Genomic DNA, 24,859 nt, shown 5'->3' with positions numbered 1-24,859 from the left:
CAAAAACAAATACACTTACAGTGGCATGTAAGTAATACATGTGCCTGAATTAATGAAGCATTGTTTGCTTCAAGGTCAAGTCACAGCCAAGCAACACGTGCAGCAGCAACAACAACAACACTGTGTTGTTATCAAACCTTCTGTCACATTATGTTTTCATTTTTCACTATCATATGTATATCGCTGACATGTCTGCAGGGAGTTACTTGAGAAAAAAATCAGGAAAACATAAGGCTCAATCAGCAAAGAGCTTTACTGTCCCTCTTGTTCATTTGTTACTATGGTGAAATGAGGCAGAGAGCAGCAGCAGGGAGGAAAGAGCGCTCAAGGACGCCTCATATTTAGTCTGAGCTGGCTGACGATCCAGCCAAACAAACTGGTGCAAAGGTTCTGGGGAGGAAAAATCAACACACTGGTAGAATAATGTAAATGCACCACTGTGAGTTGACACTGCTTTAAAAATATTTTGGATTAATTGTAGAGCTGAAACAATGGAGAGCTGAGGCCAGAACTTCCAGGTTCTATTCCAGAAGTAGGAAAATCCCACTGACATTTGTATCTACACTGATAACTAAAGATCCAGCCTTGGAACGGAGCCTTTCTCAACAGTATGTTGTGTGGCTTGCTTCATGTGCTTAGATAAGGACAGCAATTTGGAAAATACAATTTCCCATAAGCCCTTGATATTTGCAGGCCAAACATCAAGGCTCTGTAAATGAAGCTGAGTGTCTATGGTTAGTTTGGTACTGAACACGGTAGAAGTTCAATTAATGATTTTAGAAGAGAGAATTGGTGAGTTTTATGGATGTGGATGAAACTGCCTCTATTGCTGTCTCTAAATAATTGTGACTTTATTTGGGATGGGACGATATAGCTACGATTTTATCGCCCATTGCGATAAAAAAAGCCACTCACAATAAGTAGATCGTAGTGAATTCCACATCGTGAATGGCGATAATCATTAATATACTCACGAGTGACTTACAGAAAAGCAGCTTGCCCACATACAGTCCTGTATTGATTTATACTGAACTGCCACAAGGGGGAGCTGCATCTCTCCAGTCTTTCCAAAATGTTAAACCTGTCAACATGGCTGAAGGCTCGGTTTGCCCATTGTATCCCCCGCTAAACAAAGTTAAAGCGGGTGTGTGGAAATACTGTGGATTCCAAAACAAAGGACTCAAGGTAAAATTAACTAATGTTACTGTCAGTTACTTAACGTGGCAAGTGTTGGTTCTGTTATGCTACTGTTGACGTTAATCCAAATGCTTGTTACGTTGTAATGCTGTTTTGGTCACCGGTGATTAAGCTAACGTTAGCTAGGTAACGTTAGCATAACATAGCTAACATTAGCCAGGTAACGTTAGCTTAACAATTAGCTCCGGTGTGTGAGACCGGAGCACAGCTGCGATCTCTGGCAAACTGACTGCAGTTTACTACAGTTTTTCCCTCCATCGTTAACCGTAACATTAATTTGACCACAGCCCATAAACAAACAGTTCAAATTAATTATAATTGATTTACTTTGACAGAAAATCCATCTTCTCATTTGACATAGCCCATTGTATTTATTTTCCCTTACTTTTGAGGAAGGACCTTATGATTTATAATTACCTAGTGATTGTTTGATTGGTTTTCATTAAAAAGGATGTGTCCTATCTGTGATCAGGGTTGCCAACTTTGAGTACCTGGCTGGAGTGAGATTTGTGATTCTGTAAAAAAAGTTTGTTTCTTACCTAAATGTAAAGTGATTTCAGTGTGTTTTGGAGCCATTTTAAGAGTTTAAAGCAAATTTTCATGATTTTAGTGATAATATTGTTCATTGCAATTATTTTGGCTAGAATAATCCTGACATGAAATTTTCATATCGTCCCATGCCTGGTCCAGGTGTTGAGATGTTTGTCTTCAGTTCTCTGCTGCCAGCAGCAGCTATAGTGTCCCCCTGTAGTCTGGATAATCCAAATAACTTGCTATCAACAGGTTTTACAGGGACTATTTCTTTGGAGGAAAATAGTTCCTGTGAAAACTTCACCTCTATTGTTCTGTGGTGGAAGCAGAAGCACATTTTCGGTTTAGGTTTTGACAATGTGTTCTTTCTCTGAAGTAGCCAGATTGGCTGTAGTAGCTAGTACAAGTAAATATATTATGTAATAGCAGGATTTGCAGTTGTTATAGTGGCACAAGTAGTAATTTCATCAACAGCATTATGAATTGTTAGTCATGGATTTTCAGATGTTGATTTGACTGAATCATTGGTTTGTTTTTGTCACTTTACATCGCTTTGAAAAAGGTCTGTTGTGTTAAACTCTGCAGTTCTTTGTCAGAAACACACACTGCTTACACAAAAGCCCGTAAAAAACAGCAGCTGAGTGGTGAGGAAGCATTAATCACAGCATGATCCAGAATTTTCCTGGAACTGTTGTAAAGCTTTGATTTATGGCTACGCGTGAAGTCAAGAGTGTCCAGAATTGATGAATGTGGCGTCAGAAGCTGCACGCCGCCCAAACTGACACATATCCTAAATGATTTGAACTTTGCTTTCCAGTTGGCAAGAATTAGTTTTTAATGTTTGCGAGTTAAGAAGTGGAACAAATCTCTGGAAAGCTGGAGAAATGTAATCATAGTGGGTTGTACAGTCATAAATATGAAGAATTGACAGAAACAGAGTGTCCAAGCTACACTGATCAGCCACAACATTTAAGCCACTGGCAGATGTAGTGAATAACATTGATCATTTCATTACAATACAATGTTCTGCTGGGGAAACGTGGGTCAGGACATTCACGTTACATGTTCATGCTTCTTTGACGTGAGGGAGGCCTCTGCCACTGGGAAATGTCTTATTGGTTATTGTTGCCCTGGATGTCTATGCATTTGACAAAATGGGTATAATCATTATTGCTTGGCTGTGTTTTCTTGCTTTGTGTTGCTTGCATGTCTACATGTGCCAAATAGTGGATATTGTTGCAATATTATTGTAGTAATGTTTTGCTGCCTCTTTTTGCTCTGTGTGCTCTATTCATGGCATCATATTGTCTTGTTAAACATAAGCTCACAATAAATGAGATGAAATGACATTATGGGTATTTATGTGTTTGCTTTGGTGATCAGCATTGTGAGATTAGGATGGTAGGATGTTTGTTACTGAAATAACCTCTATAAATTTGCACATTTCTTTGACTGAAATGAAAAACCTGCATTAAGACATTTTATTTCGCCACTTGTTCATGTTGCAAACAAAACAGCATGACAAATCAACAGCTCAGAAAGTTGTTATAGTGAACATGTTGGCAAACAGTTGCCTGCTAGCAAATGCAAATGTAGCCTCAGCACCTGCTGAAGACGGCATCAGCAAGATGAATATGTCATCACTGCTGATCAGTTGGAGGAAAATACCCCTTCAAGACAGAAAGCAGCACACATGAACACAATGGCAGACTAAATAATAAAGTGCACCAAATGATACTTCAGTCTGATTATCAGACTAAAAGTCATTACCACTTCAGGTTTTTGGGAGCAGTTCTGATTGCAGTCTGCATAAAACCACTATATTCAGCCCTGAATCAGTTGCACTCGATAATTATAGAATCAGGCTGATTATTTTCCAGATTGGTTGCTGTTTAATGTGCAGTTTGAGTTGGGTTCACAATGCCTGATTAATCACCTGAATGATCAACTGGCTCGTGGCCGATCAGAGGGATTTCTGGCATGTGAGAAATTTTGGTCCAGTCTCTGCAGTTTGAGCAGACCCTGTGCACTCATTAGGCTGCAGCAGAAACCATTAAGGACACAAAGTCCTGAGGCTGACTGTAAACAGACTATATGTTTATGTTCACTGTGTCCTTGAGCCCTGACAGTCTGTCTCCTGCTCATTCAAATGCACCTGGAATACATTTTCCTTTTATGTGACCTAAAGATGAGACATAAATCAGACTCAAGGTTAGGGAAACGCCATTTAGCTGCTTCTCCTGAATATGTTCTGAAGTAAACTGGAAAACAGGCCTGGATCATTGACATGAATGCTTGTCATGTCATAGTTTTTAAAATACAATGCAGTTTCTCATAGATTTAATGTCTTTGCTGTTTTGGTACCCTGACGATGATAGGTGAACCGTTAGGATGTCACAATATGTGTGAGGTCAAATACCTGAGAAATAATGAAGTGCTTACAATGTAACACTGGAAATTTACATAAACAGTATCATTCAATATCATTCATGAAAAAATGTTACAATAGAGACAATAGAAAAATTATGTTACCCTTATTTATCTCAAATAATGTGAATATAAACAGTAAAAAATAATCTATAAGTTGAAAAATTCATTTGATTTAATTTACTTTTTACAGTCAAGAAACTCCAGAAAATCCAGTTGGTGGATTGGCACCTATTCAGTGTATTTTCCCCTAGCACTGTATTGTGATGATATTTGGTTCACTCATGTTCCCCTGAGGATGAACAGTAGTAAAGTATCTCTCCATAGAGCTGTCGATTCTTGGGCTTGTTTTATTGTCACTTGTTATTCATACAAAAATATACACATTTTTGTATTGCTGTATTAAATCAGTAACAAACTAGTTCCCCATCATTGATTCAGTCATACGCACAGTAAATTTGAAGAAGAAAATGGTAAATATTGTTGGAATATTTACAGCTTTAAATTTCATGGTTACAGAGTCCAACCTGCTGTAAAATAAGTCAGCACCTTTCAGCCAGCTCCCAAATTATGCAACCAGACATTATTAACATCATGTGGACATTCACTGCTCTTGGCATCATGAGGGAGGGAGAGAGGGAGGGAGAGGGAACAGGAGAGTGGGGGAAAGAGAGAAGGAGGGAAATACAGAGAGGGATAAGAGTTATATAACTGTGTTGAAATATATCTGGAGTCACATGTTCGGAGTAAAGGCCAGCAGTGAAACACACACACACACACACGTTAAAGACTGCAGTCTGTGTTTTTGAGCCATGTGAAGAAGACAGTGGACATCAGGGCAGAAAGCTCCATGTGTGACCAACATGACATAATGCTACCGCTGCACCACTATCACTACTACTGGAACTGGAACTAATTACTCCTTCTGCAGCCACTGCTACTGCTACTACGGGACTAGTGTTATTGTTTCTACTGCTAGCATTCCAACTAATATCACAAGAGTAGTACTTTTATTACTACCACAGGAGTAGTACTATTATTTAAGTATTACAGTATTTAAGTTTCTGTAAATTATTTACTACTTAGGAAATGCTAATGCTACTGGACTAGATCTACTATCAGACACAGTACAAGGGAGGCCTAGAGGGTCTTACTGTTCTTACTACTATTTCTACTAATACTACTACAGAACTATTACTACAACTATTTCTACAAGTGTTAGTACTAGAGTAGTACAGCTACTACTACCACATATCAGTCATATCATATCAGAAATAATAAATAGGTTAGGAAATCAACAGAGCAACATGTTCTCACTCCCAAATTGTCATATATGGATGCTTGGTCAGGACCCCTTGCCATCACTTTTTTAACACACTTTATCAATAATTTGTCCATATGTGATGACTTCAGTGTGTGATATGCCCCTGATGTAGTAGTAAATCCCTCTCAGCCATTGTTACCTCATCATGCACACTCAGGTAAAAGCTATGGCTTTGAGCAATGGCTTTGAGAGGCACACACACACGCACACACTAACATATAATAGGTTTGTGTGTTTGCACCTCAGGGTTAAGTTGCCACACATAGTGTGCATCATTAGACCTGACAAAGCATCAATCACCAGCTTTTCATCTCCCAGACGCTGCAGGAGGGCTGCAACTGAGATCCCTTTTAATTGCAGATGAATGGGATTATGTGGTTTGAGCATTTCACTCTCTCAAAACACACACACACACACTCAAAGACTGACTCATACTGAGATTAGGGTTGGGCCAATATGTCAGTTTGCTGATTTATCAGGTCTTTCATTAAATATCAGTTACCAGCTGATCTTGACCTTTCCCCCACTGCCTCGTCTGTTTGTATGGTCTGTAAAATGTGTCAAAAAGTTCTATTTGTAACAGTTTATTAATGAAATTGGCATCAGCTCAGTTTGTAATGATATAACACAGAAAAATACAGCAAATCCCCACGTTTGGGAAGCTGGAGCCTGGTTCCCATATCTGCTTCTGTTAATTCGGTGGTTTATTAATCTGCACAAACATTTTTTTCTCAAAAGTAAATTTTATTTGTGTGAAACTTTTCTGCTGCAAGATGTTCTGCTGTTGGTAGACAAGGTGTAATAAGGAGAATTTAATTCCACACTGAGAAGAGCAGTCAGATATTAGTTCCACAGTTGGTTTAGTTACCACAGAAGATAAAGGCAGCTTCACCATGTTTATTTTTAACTTTAGGCACAACTAGTAAACCTGAACCGGTTGACCTGAGACGTCTGAAGGGTTTGTACTGGGTCAGGAGATCTGAGGCCAGTGAAGTGAGATTATACTGAGATTTATTTGGTTCTAGTTACAACCAAGCTGAAGATCTCTGATTGCTTTGTTAGACCTGTAAAAAGTCCATTACAGAAGTCCAGCCTACTATAGTTAAAAGCATGCACCAGTTTCTCTAGATCTTGCTTTGATATAAAGTCTCTGATCCTTGTAATATTTCATATATCGTAATTGACTTAATGTGATTACTGAAATGTAGGTGTTAGTCTAATATAACACTAATGTTTTGTAGCTTGGCTTTTACTATTGTTAAGGTGAGCTCTGACTTGAAGTCTCTGTTACTTGGCCCTGAAAACAATATCTTTGGTTTTGTCCTTTGGAGAAAGTTGCGGGGCACACTGTTACTAACTTGTTTAGTGTTTGTCCCAGTGTGTCTATTGAGCTTTACTTATTTCAGACAGAAAACAGATGCTACTTCTCTTAACTAACTTCACAGATCTGTGTGAAGTTTGTTAGATTTTGAAGTGTGTGGGTAGAAGTGAAGGAGTTTTACTTTTATCTTAAGTCCCATCTTTTAGCACTTTGATAAATACAAGTCCAGGTCATAACCTGGGGAAAGTCCTGACAGTTTCAGTAAAAGCCTGCTGACATGAACTTGATCACTAGAGTTAATGGATCTCTGTGTTAATGTATCTGCTCTCTGGTGGCCTCCTGCCTCCCATTTCCTATCTACACTCATTTTACTCCCTGGCACACTGAGCCTATCAGTGTATTAGTCAACAGAGCCTGCTCCTTTTTGCCTGGTAATGACTTGCACCTCCACTAAGCTTAAGACCACTGAAGCCACAATTGTTCAAGTGTGTCATATCCTGTTCATGATAACATTATACTGGATAAGAGGGGAAGAAAGGAAATCTGGAACCCTTTGCACATATTTTCTAACAATGGAACTTTACATTCAGCTATTCACTGAAGTACAATAAACAATAGGTTCTTTTATTTATTTATTTTTAGTTTTTGCAGAAATGGCTAGACTATAGGTGCCCTGTGCACTTACAGCAAATATTCACTTGTGAGTGCATTTAACCTGTATGATCCACAAACAGACATCTTGGTTGTTCTTCTGGGAGGATTTTGACCAAAGTCAAAGGCTGTTGTCCACATGTTAGTCATAGTATTTGTGCTGGTGGTGGATATGTAGGTGCAGCTGAGTCACCTGATGAATCAGGGCAAATACGTGGCCATATGGATTTAATTTGCTGCTGGTGTTGAGGGTGATGATGCTGCGATACACTGAATAACCGTTCAAGTGGCACAGCTATATTTCCCACAAAAAAGTATGTGAATTGATCACGTGTGGAGCAGTATTTCATAAACACTGATCAGCCACAACATTACAACCACGTGCCTAATATTTTGTAGATCCCCCTTGTTCTGCCTAAACAGCTCTGACCCGTCGGTGCATAGACCCGGGACCTCTGGGGGTGTCCTGTGATGTCTGACACTGGAACATTGGCAGTAGATCCTTTGGGCCCTGTAGGTTGTAGGGTGGGACCTTCATGGATCTGGCTTGTTGTGGTGCATCCCACAGATACTGGATCAGTTTGAGATCAGGGAAGTTTGGAGGCCAGGTTAACACCTTGGGCTCTTTGTTGTGTTCCTCGAGACAGTGGTGTGCAGTTGTGGTGTGGGGGAACATTGTCCTACTGGGGAAGGCCCCTGCCATTGGGGAGTGCTGTTGCAATGGAGGGGGGTATGCTTGGTCTAAAACAATGTTTAGGTGGGTGGTGCATGTCACGAAACATCCAGATTGATTGCCAGGACCCAAGGTTTCCCAGCAGAACATTGTGTTGTAATGAGATGATCAAAGTTATTCACTGATGTGCTTTACTGCTATATGTAGATTCTTGTTGGTATTTGCCCAAGGATACTTTTTCTACTTTTTAGATATTTTATTTTCAATTATTTTTAATAATCAACAAAACAGTTAAGAAAAAGATCATTAAACTTGACAATTAATAAGTCTACTTCCTTATATATTCTCTTATATTATTATAAGAGCATGTGTGCTCAGTCAGATTCAGAATGCTTCGCTTTGTCTGACAATCAGTTAAAAGCACAAACATTTTGTGTTTATCCTCATAGGAAACTGAAATTAACAAAGTACTGTTTATATTTGAGAAGGTGGTGCCGGCTGTATTTTTGGCATGTTTGCTTTAAAAGATGACTTTAAATCGATTAATCAGTTGTGGGGCGTCAAGGTGATACAGTGGTCAGGACTGTCTCCTCACAGCAGGTCCGGGTTCGAGCCCCAGTGCTTTTCTGTGTGGAGTTTGCATGTTCTCCCTGTTCCTGTGTGGGTTCTCCAGCTTCTCCCACAGTCCAAAGACATGCAGGTTAGTTGGCTGACTCTAAATTGCTCGTTGGTGTGAATGGTTGTTTGTTTGTATAGCCTACTGTATGTCAGTGTACCCCACCTCTTGGCTCCAGCCCCTCTGGGACCCTTTAAGGATAAGCGGTATTGACCCAGTAGGTCTCTGGGTGTCTGGGGAAACTGTTACGTCCAGCAGGGGTCCCTCAGGAGGTTAGTCCGGCCCTGGTGGAACATAATTGTATAAAATGAAAATACTCAAGTTAAGTTGCCTACAAGCACCTCGAGTATATGTACTTAGTTACTTTCCATAGCTATCCACTTCTACTAACTTCTTCAACTGAAAGAAAAATCCATGCAGTTCTTAATTAGGCCCGTCACGTGCTGCAGTGCAATTCTCATCCAATAGGAGAGATTAATTGAAGGCGGTGACGCGATGCATTGTTTCGTCATGGCGTAATCACGTGTTTGTTCCCACTCTTTTATTTATTTTTCCACATCGCTGTGAGACCGTTCCCTGCCTGAGTGAGTGTGTGCGTGTTGGTCAGATAGGGGCGGTGAGGAGCGCGGACCGGCGGAGAGAGAAGACGTTTGTGCCCCGCCCCTCTCGGACACGTTGCCCAGGGAGAGGCTGCACGGGCCGGATGGGACTAATGCCCGCCCGCCTGCCCGCCCGCTCCCTGCGTCTGCTGGTTTCATGGTTTCGCTCCATCATCAGTCAGCTCGGTCCGTCAGCGCGTCCGCACACACATACACACACACGGCTGCTGCATGTCCCCGACTCACCGAGCCGGACGGGGGAAACACACGGTTCACTTCTGGTAAGTGACTCCTCTCCTGCTCCTTCTCACGCGCACACTGCCGCCTCTCCCGCGTGTATTCTTCTTAACTCACCTGGATAATGTTCTTCTTGTTAATATTATTAAAATGAGAGAGGACCGTGCGGCGGAGGTGAGAAGCTTCTGCGCAAAAAGAAGCCTAAAAAGCCACGGATTTTAGAGGTGATGTTTACGGCTCTGCACCGTGAGCAGACAGGTCAGGTTTATTTCTGTGGGAAAAAAATGCTGGTAAAATTGTAGCAGTGAAGTTCCCGCAGCATTTCATCTTTTAATGCATTTTTCAAACGTGCATTTCCTGGATATACATTTTGTCCATGTGGAGGTTTTCGCTTTCGTCGCGAAAATGTATGAATCTGCATTTTAGACCTCGTTACTTGTATGAGCTGTGAGTCTGCATGTGAACTGTCAGGCGAAGGGAAACAGGTCCATGTGTTTGGATGTTTTTTCTTACATAATGGTGGACGACCTGCCCATTTGGAACAGGCAGAGGAGGGTTATTTAATCCACTGGCCTGTATATTCAGTCATCTCAGTGCGCTGTGCTGTAATGTCTCTGAGTGCGGGACTCAGGCTCATGTTCTGGATAAAACTGGAAATTTAAAGAAATGACAGGAAGGTAGACCAAGGCTGAAAAGATCCACAAAGTTTCATGTTAATAGTATTTTTGTGACGTTGTATTTATTCATTTAACTGTTAAATTACATTTGATGGTCTAGATTAGAGCTGGCTAAGTGATCAAGTTGATTTTAAAAGCAAAAAATGCCAATAACTCACTGTATTTGCTGGTTTTTATGAGTCTTCTGTGACAGTAAACTGAATTTTTCACAGTTAATTGGACAAAATGAGACATGTGTACATTAACTTGGACTTGTGAAATTGTGATTTGCATTTTTATTGCTGTAGACCAAATGATAAATCTATTAAACAAGAAATTAATGTGGTAGATCATCTGCAAAGGAGTCGATAATGACCTGATGGTTCTAGTTTTTGATAATGATTGTTCAGGCAATAAATTACTGTTAGATGCCTGTCAGAGAGCCCCGTAGGTGAATTCTTTAAACCGAGTAAAAAGCCAGAAATCGTTGGGGGAGAGAGAGAGATCAAACCAGCAAATGTGGTATTTTCACTTGATAAATGACTGACATGCTTCACTGATTATCAAAGTAGTTGGAGACAAATATTAAGACTAATGTGTTAGAACAAATTCTTTGTCACATTTAAAGATATAGAGTCTGAAGAAGATCAGAATCAGCCTCTCCCCATGATCTGTGTGTAAATGTAGGATGTAAATTCTTATTAAAAGACATGACTGGCAGCTACAGCCCTGTCTTAGACCACATAGATGATAATCTTTGAAATAAAGAGAGTTGGGTTGAAATATCTGATTCTCTCTCAACAATGGAACCATAAATTTAGGCTAGTCTTTTTTTCCCCTAACATTTACATAATTCATCTGCCATTTCCCAAAGCTCATGCCTGAAATCCATTTTATTTAGATCCATGAGTTTAATTGTATGAAGTGTTTATTGTGGCCTTGATTTAATCGTTGTCTTGAGTGTGGCAGCAGCTTCTTCCCGTGTGTTGTTTTACCTCTCAAACTCAGCTGCCAGTGGGTCGGTCATTTACAAACTCATTCTGTACATCTAGTGGACATCCCAAAATTTCCAGAGAGACTAATTAATATGACAGGCTGAAATATGGGGGAAACGATTAAACCACTGCAATGATTTTTGGGTTTGAGTAGCTTTGTGTAAATATCATGTGTCTTCAGTGAAGAGCTGGAACAAGCTGATTTGTATACACCGATCAGCCACAACATTTAAACCACTGACAGGTGAATAGTCATTTCATTACAGTACAATGTTCTGCTGGGAAACCTAGCACCCCACAGATGCTGATTGGGATCTGGGGAGTTTGGAGGCCAGGTCAACACCTTGGGCTCTTTGTCATGTTCCTTGAGACATTTCTGAGCAGTTTTTGTGGTGTGGTGGGAGCACTGTCCTGCTGGGGGACGACCCTGCCATTGGGGAGTGTTGTTGCCATGGGGAGGGGTGTGCTTGGTCTACAACAATGTCTAGGTGGGCAGTACGTGTCAAAAGTAACATCCAGATTAATGTCAGGATCCAAGGATTCCCAGCAGAACATACTCTCAGGATGTGTTCAAAAAATACACTTCCACTGGAACTTGGAATAAAGTTCAGCACATTGCACAACATGGTTAAGTTTGACCGAATATTTGACTTTCTTTATCACAACATTTTGACTTGCTGTTGATAACACAGTGTGTTTGTCTGGCAGGTCCATGATGCTCTCTGCTGGCTGAGAGTCTAGCTCCATCATGTCGACCTCAGACTCGGATTACTCCATTGACTGGCTCGCCAGCGACGAGGACGACTACGACAGCCCAAAGAGATTAAGTCCTCAGCACGCAGAGGAGCAGCCAGTACCACCTCTGTCGTCGTCGTTATCATCATCATCAAGCACATCATTTAGGGAATCTCCTTCAAGCTGCTTCCACTCTGGAGCGTCCCAGAGGAGGAGGAGTGACTGCTGTGACTGTAAAGATGGAGGCGTCGAGTCTCCAGCCACCCTGCAGACCCCGGCAGTCAGTCCAGTTCAGGGATTTACCTCCATTTGTACGCAGCAGACAGTTTCTGTGGAGTCACGGCATCACTCAGCCAGGAAGAGAGCACACGGTGCCGGTTTGGATGAACTCTGTGGAAAGCCTCATCCAGACACTGAAAATGAACTGTTCTTGCACAAGGTGAGAGGTTTTTCTCTTGCATAGTTTTACTGTATTCATGGTGAACACATGGTGACACAGAGGGATGTCCGATCAGGGCTAATGTCTGTCACATACAGTAAACTACAGTGCAGTGAATACTGGATTAAAATTATTTGTCAGGGCTTTCTGGTGCTTTCTCTACCTGATATCATCAGTGTCGCTGAACATAGAAACTTTGGACTCTGCTGGATGATTTAACAACCCTGTGGGTATATATTATGGCCACTAGTTTGAATTATTTCAACTTAGATTCTGAGAAATGATGTTTGATCTGTCAGTTGGGCATGGTGTATGGATGTAAAGACTACAATACCCATGAGCCTCAGGAACCATTGCTACTGAGAAGAAGCCAGTCAGAGGCAGAGCACTCAGGAAATGACCCAGAATTTAGAAGTGAATTGAAGAGACAGTACTTATAGTTTACACTTACCATTAGCATTGGGTGATTGCATCTTTCTTGCTGAAATGCACCTTGGGAGTTGTAGTTAACCCTGCAAATCAGAGAAACCAGATATTCTGTAACAGCTTTGTATCAGTTTGTCAGTCAGTTGGACTGATGGTTGAACTGGAGAGTTTCATACTGATCCAGTTTGTAGAAGTGCTCCAAATGTGAGTCACATAACATCATCTGTAGCTTATTGGATTTATTTTCCTTTTCTTTTGAAGGGGAACCTCGTGATTTATAATTACCTAAAGATTGTTTGATTGTTTTCACTATGTCTTATCTGTGATAGTTTGTTTCTCATCAGTTAAGTATCCAGTAACTGCAGCTGTCAGGTAAACTTAAGTACAGTACTTGAATAAATATACTAAGTTACTCACAACTACTGCTGGCTGCAGGGATTTGCTCCCATTTGAGGTCCATCACTGATGCTGTGTAGTCAGGTCTCGCTCACAGTCCTGAAGTGTTGGACAGGACAAACTGGGAAACTCAGAGTTAAGACAGAACTTATTGTTAGAAAGAAAGACTTATAATAGAGGGGCCAGGGGAAGTTTTTGTTCAATACTTACAGCAGGAGCACATTTCACAGTGGTAGCTTTCTTCAGCACAGTACCTGAGTGTTGCACTGTAAGAAACCTTGGAAGTTAGAACATAAATCCAGATGGAGCACGTTTAACGCGGACTTTACACTCGAACATGAGATCTTAACTTACATTCAGCTGGTTCAACAGGATCCTGGTTTTGTGCACAGGGTTGTTATATTGAAACAGGAAAATAGATTTTACTAAAGTGTTGCCATAAAGTATGAAGCTCACTATTGTCTAAAATATCATTGTATGATGTAACATAAAGATTTCACCCAACTGAAGCTGAGGTCGACTGAAACATTAAAAACAGGCTGCACATCTATTTTTTCATTGCAGATAGTTTCTTCACCCACAGTTGTAAAAGGATGATTCATACCTTGAATGAAGGGACACAACTTAAACTTTTTATTTATCTTTATCACTCTTCACCTACACCACTGAAGGCCACAGGCTCCTGCCCACCTGGTGGCTGTCAAGCACAATGTGGGAAATCAATAAAAGAAATGTAAGAGATCAGTACCCATCGAGTGTTGAGGGAGAGTGGGTGCACCCTAAAAGAAAACTGCAACTCTAGGTGACAAAGTAGCGGCAGGGAGGCACTGATGTCAGCCTGGTGATATCAAACAGTGTAAGAGGATCCGATGGTGCCACTTTTCCGGGTAACCTGGTGCTATCAGGTCTCAGGTGACGAAGGCGGCTGTGTGACAGCTTGGTGAGCCACATGTGAAGTCACTGATTGCTATCAGTTTCTCTATTAGCTCCTATCAGATGTTGACGGCGGCCTTTTTCTGAAGAGCCTGCGGACATTTGCCTTCATTATTAACACAAGGTTAATGGCATCTAAGGGGAGCGATTGTTAATGAGTAAAAAGTCACAAAGCTGTGAATCAATAAGTTGTAACAGAGTGAGATATTTAAGAATTTCAGATAAGCTGTAACTTACGTAGAAATGGTCACTGTTGGCTCAAGACTTCATTAGAGGGTTTAGCTCTTTCTCTCTCTTACACACACACACACACACATACCTCATTAAATTAACTGAGGTCTGGATGATTACGTGACTTATGCAATCCCGTATTCAGTTTTAGGAAAGCAATAAGCAGCACTCTGCAGAAGATGGCTACACATAAGTGGCTATTAGAAAGCACTTTACGTGGTGCAGCACTGATACCGTGAATGCTAACTCAATTATCTGTTCCACACAGTGCACGGAGCTGCAGTGCTACATCCAGCCTCTGTCATCTATCCTGCGGGGCCTGAGATCAGGCAGGTACTCTGAACGTAAGTGTCTAATCCTGGCTTTCACTGTCCCCTCCTGCTCTGCTCCACAGCTCACAGGCGGGTTTGTTAAATGAACACATTCTGTGCAGATCACACTGCTGTAATAAACACATCATGTTGGGATAGCTGACTCAGAGTGGGGTGATTATAAAGGCGCCTTGCTGTTCTCCTGAATCAGACTGGGCTCAGACAGCATGGGTTAACACAGAATATTTTTAGCAGTGTGCTGAAGTCAGTTGGTCGGTCAGTCAGATTTTTGTCCAAAGAGAAATATTTCAATAAATATTGGATGAAATGCCGTGAAATTTGATCCATATATTTATTGGTCCAGAGAGAATCAATCCAGATAATTTGGCAATCCTCAGCAGTGGAGTGGCCTCCCAAAACCAGAAGTTAGGACCACTGATGTAGCGCCACCAACATTTCCTCCAACATTTCAGTCTGTTTGTTTGTTCAGCCTCAGCTCTACTTTGAGATAAATGTTTAAGGAACCGTTTGATAGGCTGGGAAGTCTGTCTGTTCACTGTCTTCCCAAGAGACAGTCCCATGTCTGAGGATTAAGTATTGAGCCAGAGTCAGGATGTGGTTAGCTTAGCATAAAGACTGGAAGCAGAGGGAAACAACTAGCCCGGCTCATTGAACAGCATGCAGCTTCTCATAACGCCACAAATTGTCACTTTAGTATCTCTAACAAATGAGATTTGTGTGAATTAATGAGCTTTAGAGGCTAGCTTTTTCCACTCTTTATGCTAAGCTAAGCTAACTACCTCCACTGGTGTGCCCCAGTGGTGTCTGCACATGTCCAACATTATAGAATATCTAATTACAACAGAGGATTCATTAGAAAACAGTTTGATGATGATGCTAATTGTATATTCCTTTTGTTCACTAGTGAATCAAAAGATCTTCTCTTCTTGATGAATACGTGAAATATTGAATATATTGAGACTGAATGTCCAGAGTAAAACAGCAGGGCACAGTGCACACTGAAAATCACAGTGTTGGAACAAATAAAAAGGATCAAAGCTATCATGAGTCATTGAACATCCTTTTAAACGAAGACTGCTTCAGAGCTGAAAGACTGGATCAAAGGCACGATGTTGTGCAAGTAATTTAGGTGAGATATGGACTTAAGCTGTTTGCACACAAATACTCCTGTGTCTCATGTAAGGGCAGCAAAGTAGCTCCACAACTTTTCACTCTTTTCTTTGGAGGGCATGAGATATTTTGTCAAATAAACAACGACACAAAATAAAACCGTGATCATTGTAAACATGTTTTCTAACATTAAATCAAGCTATGGTTGTATCATCTCATAAAAAAGAAGAAAGATTTAACAGAGTTACCAGCTGTGTTTGGATTCCATGTTTTTATGTTTGTGAGCTCTTAATTCAACCTCAACAAGATTTTTAGCTTTATTTTAAGCCAACATTTGCTACTTTTGATGCTGTACATGAGAGCCAGTTGAACATTTTGAAGGTTTAGACTGTTGGTCAGGTGAAAGAAGATGTTTGAATGATTTTAACAGGCATTTTTCACTATTTTAGATAAAACGATTAAGAAAATCATTGTCAGATTAATTGATAATGAAAATAATTGTTGCAGCTGTACTAATTAGCAGTAAACAAAGTAGAGCAGAGGCTGATGGGACTTCCATTAGCTCAGTGGTTAGATTCAGTGGTCTGCCTCCTTTCCTCATGCTCATTAAAGATTTCTCTCTCTTTTCTCCTGCAGGTCTCAGCAGTTTCCAAGAGAGCGTCGCAATGGACCGTATCCAGAGAATACTGGGGGTCCTTCAGAATCCACTAATGGGGTAAATACTTCAGAATATATTTCGACATCTGCTGGTCGTCTTTGTTTCCTCTGCTTTCTGTTTTATTTTTTGTCCAAAGCAGCCTGATCAGATAGAAATGATGATCGCAGCCACATGTCAGATAAACAGGAGTTAAAACCATTAGAGGCTGAGTGAATACAGTCAGGAATGTTTGTCAGATAAAATAGTTGTGGATGCACGTATGGTCACACTTTATAGTATGTATGAATGTATCTTAACATAGTAAATACATTTATACAGTAATTACTTTACAAGAACTTTTCCTAAATGAAACACTGTATAATACTGACACAACTGGGATTTCTAAACCTCACTTTGATGATTTTTAAACTGTTGTAGTTTTTCCTTTTTACTTAAAGCAAAACCAAACTTCTTCAGTGCATCATTTTTTGCTTTTTTTTTTTTTTTTACAATTAACTTAAAATTTTATCATAAAGCCTAACAGCACACCTCAGAGTTTCTCTAAACTCAGTTCACAATTATCAGCACTATAATAGAGTGAAGGGAGTGTAATCTTCAATAATGTCAATCTGATGAGAAACAATAGGAAACAAGAGGAAGAAACTGATCAAACATTTGATTCCAACTTTCAGAACTTGACAGTTGTTGATGCTCAGTTTTAATTAATAATTAAGTACTGGGCCTGTATACACAAAGCATTTTATCTAACCACTAAGAGTGCTCCTTTATTCGCACTAAAAGTTTCTAACTACACAAAGCTGTTAGACCAACCTTTACTGAGCCTAATTATGACAAATGAAATAATAATGGATCAGGAACATTTTCTGTATATTGGTGTGATAGAAACAGGACAATCAAATTTCACAATAAACACATTCATTTGATTCCCAGCGGAGATGAAATCTAACTGATTGTGTTGTTTCAGTGGGTTGGAGATGTTAGTGCATCACAGTTATTATAATTGAGGCAGTGTCTTTTAAGTAATTCAGCATCATTTAAGGTTTCTAAAACAGTGTGACATGAAAGCAGCTACTTTTATGATTCTTTGTGAGTTTGGAGTCCTCTCCACTACTTTTAACCTCACAGACTCAGGTGCTACTTTTAGTGCTAAGTGACTACTCATAGTCAAAAAAAAATAACTAGAAGTCCTAAAGTTGGGACTGGAGTTTCATGTGAATTGGCAAGTCAGGAGTTACTTTTAGTCTTAAGATGCTTTGTGAACATTGGCACAGATGTTTGATCATGCTAGTCCACAGTCACTGACATAAAATGACTCTATCTTTACGACTTGGAGAAAACAAAACCTTAATCTCTCATAAGATTTAACTGTAACAAGTGTGTTTTTTGTTTTCATTCCAACATTAATAATTTGAATTACAAACTTTCAGACATTAAACCAAATATATTTGGTGTTGTTGAGAAGACAGATTTCACTCAGACTAACTTATTCTTCCCTGCATCGTATATTCTTCCTGGACTTTCTTCGACCCTCCAGTAACGTCACAGACATGAAATACGGCTGATAAACTTCAAACAGGCTGAATACACAAATGTTAGGAGGCTGTTTCCAGCCGCTCTTGATCATCAGTAAAGCTTGTCTCAGTCTTTGATGCCTAATGGGTGGAGTCCTATATGAGGCGACGTGACGTTTGTTTGACAATCGCAGGAAAACATTTGAAGGTCATTTTACACACTTGTCTGTGATTTACAGCTCGTACGACTCTATCAGGACTGAACAGACTGAGCTCTCTGCAACCACCTGCTTCTCTGTGTAGATTAAAACAAATGAGGGGAATTATTTGTAAAGAATATCGAAGCTCTGAACTTTAGCAGTTCCTAAACTCTTTAATTCTCTGCTTGTCTCTTTACATTTTGAATAAAAGAGTCTGATGGAAACTGGATTTTTGAGGCTGAGAGGGATATTGATATTTAAGTATAATAATAATAATAGTTTTAATTTTATTTAAACACATAAGATGAACAAACATTTTGTGACCAAGACTTTGGTATATCTTAGCTGAATATTAGACTTAATTATTGCATATTACAGTTACAAGAAATATAAGACATCAGTTATTTAAATTTAAATGATTTAAAATCTAAATAAAAAAAGTTCAACGTCTTAAACTTATCTATGTAGCTCAAAGACAGGCGATGATGGATGATAGAATAAATATTGCTTTCACAGTTTTTTGACAGAGCAGCGTCCAGTAGAAAAGGTCCAGTAATGGTGTAACTCTATCACTCACTAGTCAGTCTGGCTCTGCACACCAGGCCAGTTGCTGCATGAATGTCAGTTTCTGTTGTTGGAAATGAGTTTTCAGATGCTGTTGAATGATCCAGCAGTAGGTCAACTGTTCCCTTTGTTGGCCGAGAGGCTGACCTGCTTTCTTTGACCAAAACAGAGCTCATACTGTAATGTAAAGTTTTCACAGTTTCTCTTAGTTTGACACATAAATTTGACATGTGGGCTGTGAAATGAAAGTCTATGTTTAACACAGTGCGTCGGAGCCCGACCACACATGGAGCACCGCCGTGTAGGTGGCATTAAATCTGTCCCAGTAATGTCTGATTTAACACACATAACGTCCTGCGGTGTGGGGAAAATATTTAAGTCATCCGCCACCGGAACAAATTGGATGTTTTTTTAGGCTCCAGTGTTTCACATTTGGTAGAATAAATGGCTGGGGTATGTCAACACAGGCAGCAAAACATGGCAGCAAATGCAGTGATGTTGGCAGAGAGGAGGCCGTAAAAATCAAAGTTAGTTGAGACACTAACAACAGTAAAGCCTACATAGTTAGTCAGGACTGAGACGTATCTGCTGCTGATTTCTGAGTTCATGAAAAGAGATGATTTAAATGAGTTGAACATGAAGGCCTCCAGGCTGTTTTTCTCTTTCTGTCAGTGATGAAATACATCTCAGTTCCCCACTTGTCTGTCCACAGTGATGTTCAGTGTGTAATAAAACCTCCCTCTGTTAAACATGTTTTTATTGTAGAGCTGAATCACCTCCTCTCTGCACTTGTGAGGCTGTAATGGATTCTCTTATTATTATTGTGAGGTGATTCACTGACGGTAAAAGAATCTAAACGTCTAAATACTGTTCTGAAGTAAGATGATCTTTAGAAAGAGTCTTTTACTTTTGTAAAGTTTTGAGTACTTCTACACTGTAGTATTGCTACTTTTACTTAAGATGAGACACTACAGGCAAGAGATTTGAGATTTTGGGCTATTTTGCTTCCACAACAGGTTTTCTTTCAGACTAGTGGAAAGAAAACATCCAAATTAAACATTTTATTTAGTTTATTTCACTAGTCAAGTCATTTTTATTTATACAGCGCCAATTCACAATTCACAATTCACTACATTTTGTCTATTTACATCTGTAAATTTCAAGGCTGGTACCTCAAAATGTGTTTTTTCCCAGAAATCTCCACTTCAGCAGCACTTCCATACTTTACCAAACTTTCCAGTTTTATTCCTCGCTATATTCTGAGAGGTTTTTTAGAGTTGTTTTTAGAGTTGTTTGTTCATCAGTCATATCCTGATTTATTTTAACATTTTATCGCCAAAAAATAGTGTAAATGCTTTTTAATAAAATGCTTGTTGACAGTATTTTCTGGTTTAAGGAGTGATAAAACGAGATCTCTAAAATCCCCTCTGTAGAAACCTCTGGCTCTGTCAACGAAATGAAACAAGAATTTTGAATCTTTATTCAGATTTTTGCATTTTAATTGTCACAAAAACTGTAATACATAGAAGAGCTGTCTGAAGTTTCATGGTTATATCGGTTAAAGTTTTACCGTCTTCACCTTAGTGTCTTGTCCTCAGTAAAGGATCTGAGTTCTTCTTCCTCCAACCGTTGGAATGTATGACGCGGTGTAGATGTTTATTTTTGTCACTGAGGTGTTTAGTGTGACGTCGAACAGCGTGGTGTGTGTGCGTGTGTGCGCGTGTGAGACTCTGTCCTGGCTGAAGTCGTTCTTTTTTTTTTAACTCCATCTCATGGCTGTGAGCAGAGGGGTGGAGCTGCTCCGGGGCTTATTGCTCTATTTATAGCCTGTGAATGGAACGAGGGCCTTCCCCCGCTGCCACGTGTGGGCTGCAGCCTGCCTGCATGTGCGCGCGCGCACGCGTGCGAAGGAGCGCCGCAGCACCAGCAGCTCGCCGCGGTCACATTTCTCATGTGGAACTGAACATGCTCCACTTGTATTTCCTCCATACACGTAATCATGTGACGCTCGTATGTGGATGTGCGCTCAGATAGCATCACACGCGAAGACAGAGGAATGCGCGCGCGCGCGCGCGCACACACACACAGATCAGCCTCACACTCACCCCATCGCAGCCTTTTCATTTATTCAGTCTTTGCACTATTTCGTGTTGTCCGCCAATCAGATAAAGGCAGAGCGCTGAATGTGTTGGCAGAGGCTTTATGAGGCTTATGTAATGGCCATTGGCGAGACATCCCTAAGCCATCTGAGCTGCAGGGCGGCTCGACTCTGACTCTGTAATCTGCAGCTGAAAAACTCCTCTGCTGTAAAACTGTCACAGTCTGAGGAAACAAATGACTTCACCTCATCCTGTCAGCAGCACTGTACTCACATACTGTACTTAAATACAGTAGTTTTGACGTACTGTTGTACTTTATAGTTCACTACATTTCAAATGTATCTATTGTTTTTTTTACAGGTGTAGTTTTTATCTAAAATATATAAAGCACACTGCTCCAAATCTGCTTCTTATATTTTATAATAACAACATGTGAACACTGTGACAGTGTGAGAAGTGTCTGGTCTGCAGATAATTTCACTTGTTTTAGGAAAAGGTTTTTAAGACTGGTGGTGCTGCCACTTTTACTTCACTAAAGAGTCTGAATACTTAGAATAATACTGTTTTTGTCTCTCTCTCTTGTAGTGGACGTTTCCTCAACATTATCCTGAAAATAGAAGAAATGCTTCAAACTTGGTTTCCTCATATCAAACCAGATCTGCCCCAGACAGACAGCAGCACTCCAGCTAAGAAGCAGAAGGTAAATACGTTTATATAAGGATTAATCTATCAAATCAGTCATTTACAGCAACAATCGAGATCATCTTTAATCAATCATTTGAGCAGCATCTACACAGAAATTCAGTCCAGCTTCTTAAATGTGAATATTTCTCTTAAATGAATCAATAATGAAAACAGTCATAAGATGCAGCTGTAAAAAATAACAGAGAGAAATATCCTGCACGCTCAGAAGTAAATGTGCTGTTTATGGAGATAGAGGGTCTGAATTCTTGGTATTGTGGCTGTGATGGTAGGAAGAGAACCGTGAATCAGATTATGTAACAGAATCCTGGAAGAGGACCCTGAAGATATTAATGTATTTTTACTGGAGATGATTTTCACAAGACTCAGACTCTGATGGATAAATCCACAACTGGAAACTATGAAGCTGAATTTAATGGAGCATGTAGTAGAAGGATTTTGCAGAACAGAAACATCTACAAACTGAGCGCATTGTTCTCGTCACAGAACTACTTCAGAGAAATGGCTTTCTTCTCCTTTTAAGAGCAACATGTTTTGCTGTTTTCAGTTTCACAGCTTTAGCTAAAAATCATTAAAAACCAATCTGTTGTTTCTTTCTTGCGAATAATTTGCATGTCAACAACAGAACGCAAACATTATGTGGTGAAAAGCGATGTAATTTTTTCCAGCGCTTTCACATCACAAATAATCAACCAGTCGCAGACTGCCAGAGGCTTCTCTGGGTCAATCCTCTGCCTCCTCAGATGAAGCGATAGCATCACCAGCAGGACCTAAAACTGTCAAACACTGACATCTTGAAACGTCCTGAAGCTGCCGTGGTGGAGCTTCAGCTCTCGTATATTCAGTGTTTCTCATTGCTTATTAGGCATAGTGAGTAAAGGCCTTAAGTATGTGGTGTGGATTTGGGACACGCTTGTAGTTTATGAGTGACGCCTAACAGCCACTACAACAGCACAACACAGACAGACAGAGAATCATGGGAGATGTGGTTTGTTTAATTTATGCAGCTGCAGTAGTTTGAGAACAAAGCAACTGTAGTGTTGAGAAAAGATGGTGACACTGAGACTGATATGATCTTCCTTCCTTCCTTCCTTCCTCCGGCAGCATCATAGCCGTGCCTCCCCTCCTCCACCCTGTCCAGCGTCTCTCTGCTCCTCAGACGTGGAGCCGGCGGCCTCTCATTTCTCCTCTCACCTCAAATGGCTTCACATCGACTCCTTGAAAACTCCCGAATCAACGTTCGGCCAGCCCACCGCCTCCGCCGCCTCCCCTGCACCCTCTCGCTGCAGCCAGGAAGTGACCCAAGACAACGCCGTCTCCTCCAGCACTGACTCGCACACCCTGCGCCGCCTCAGTGCTAACCCCCGCCCGAGACAGGAGCCGCTGCCCTTCAAGATCAGCTCACCGTGTCTGGAGAGACTCCTGCAGGCGAAGGACAGCATCATCACTCCCAGGACTGTGGGAAACGGAGGTTGGTTGTCGTAGCTTCCCCACAGAGGACAGTTAATGGGCTGTGGGGAAATCAGTGGCTGATCGGAGGACAGATCTGTGTGAGACAGGATGTCCTCATTCATTCCACAGAGCCTGAAAATACTAAAAGGCCTTAAAACAAAGCATGTTTCAAAATCTTTTTTTTTTTTTTTTTTTAAATCTACAGCTGAGATGAGAGTGACACCAAAATACCAGATGGCTTTTTGGTTTAAGTGAGTGCTGACTGTGGTCGCCTGTGAGAGGAAATGTGGAGCTCTAGGCTGAGTTTTAGTGCAAAACTTGTAGTTTGACTTGGACGGATGTCATCCGCAAATGTCCAAAAGGTCCAAAGGTTAAAACAATGTTGGCAGAGGGAGATTCATACTGAGATAGATTCCCTCAACACAAGATTGAACAAATAAGGCAGCAACTCTGAGCTCGTCTGAAAACACAGACATGATCATATTTATGGAGCAAAAATATGAATGAATGCACATTACATTTGACAAAATGGAGACTTCTTGGTTGTCATTCCTGAATACTTTGACTGTTACCTTGTTTGCTTCTCTTTAGATTCTCTGATGATTCCTCTACCTCATGCTGATACCATGTCACAGTCTGACCGAGTCAGAGACGACTTGTGAAGCGTTGTTGTTAAAAAAAAAAAACATCTCAAACTTTAAATTATTTTTTACAGGCCCAAAATATATCACAACATGTATCCAAAGTCTTTTTTATTATAATTTTCTTCAAATTATTAACTTAAACAACAGCATGTGATATAACAGCCACTGAAAGTTGACTACGATAGTACTGAATTTGTCGCCCAGCCTCTACTCAGTCTTTACATCCTGGAGAGGTTTTAAATGGTTTTATCAGCCCTGGTAGTTTGTTGAATGATGAGATCCCTAAAATACCCAGGAACTGGGTAAGTTGGCAGATTTTGTTTTTTGTCTTTTCCACCCTGCATGTTTCTGAGTTTCAGGCTGGTGAACGTTAAGGACTTCCAAATTTGGTCGTGAGCGATGACAGTGTCTGTAAAAGTTTCAGTTTCAACACTGATGTGAAACAGAACGATCACAGGGACCCCAGAGGAAATGCAGAAACCAGAATCGCCACAGTTTAAAGACAGGTTTGGCTTTTTTTTCAAGTTTATCTTAAAACTAGACTTCTAAAACCAAGACACAAAAGTCCACAGTCACGTGTTGCAAGCTCGTCTGCACAGGAAGAGTTAAAGCCGCGTTTTTCAGTCATCTTGTGCATCTGACCAAACAGATTTGCTCCTATGCCGAGAAATGTTTGTTACTGCTCTCAGTACTGAGTCAATAGCTCTGTGTTTAAATACTGTGGTAGACTACCGACACCTTTCTGAGTGTGACGTACAAATCGTGACATGGGGTGGTCATATGATTTCTGGTGTGCTGAAACAGCTTGCTGCGATAACTTCAAACATGCACAACTAAAGTGACGGTGTGAATGACTGACCACTGCCAGAACATGGGTGACCTACACTCACCACTGTACCTGAATGCACCTTGTGTAGATGCAGACTGAGGAATGAAGCAGCTGCCGGCATCGTGCTTTCACTGCTCAGCCTGTTGGAGACGCTGTTAGGTCTAATTAGAATTTTTTAAAAGTGACACCAACTAACAGTGAGCAGTAAATCAACGTACGTGACACAAGTAAAACTGCAAACCTGTCCTTTAACCAACAGCTTCTTGCCAACACGATCAGACAGCGTGAACGTACTGCTTTGACATGTACATAGTTTGTTTTTTTTTCCACTATTTACCCCCCCCTAAAATAATATGGCCTTTGTGCTATTT

General features: G+C 40.5%; 1 protein-coding gene across 3 annotated transcripts; it reads left to right on the top strand.

Annotated features, from left to right (window-relative positions):
- Positions 1-1,042: 1,042 nt before the first annotated feature.
- On the top strand, positions 1,043-23,318 carry LOC108894179 (circadian-associated transcriptional repressor). Of its 3 annotated transcripts, none has more exons than XM_018692705.2 (6): positions 1,043-1,185; positions 11,936-12,401; positions 14,656-14,731; positions 16,466-16,544; positions 21,447-21,561; positions 22,668-23,318. In XM_018692705.2, the coding sequence occupies exons 2-6, from the start codon at positions 11,976-11,978 to the stop codon at positions 23,046-23,048; spliced, it is 1,077 nt and encodes a 358-aa protein (XP_018548221.1). In that variant the 5' UTR covers positions 1,043-1,185; positions 11,936-11,975; the 3' UTR covers positions 23,049-23,318. The 3 variants fall into 3 exon arrangements, with proteins under 3 accessions (XP_018548221.1, XP_018548220.1, XP_018548222.1); XM_018692704.2 differs by lacking the exon at positions 1,043-1,185 and adding an exon at positions 9,154-9,620; XM_018692706.2 differs by lacking the exon at positions 1,043-1,185 and adding an exon at positions 9,632-9,800.
- Positions 23,319-24,859: the final 1,541 nt, after the last annotated feature.

This window comes from Lates calcarifer, linkage group LG2 (genome assembly GCF_001640805.2).
Source record: "Lates calcarifer isolate ASB-BC8 linkage group LG2, TLL_Latcal_v3, whole genome shotgun sequence".
Lineage (NCBI taxonomy): Eukaryota > Metazoa > Chordata > Actinopteri > Centropomidae > Lates > Lates calcarifer.
This window is presented reverse-complemented; position numbering and strand designations above follow the sequence as displayed.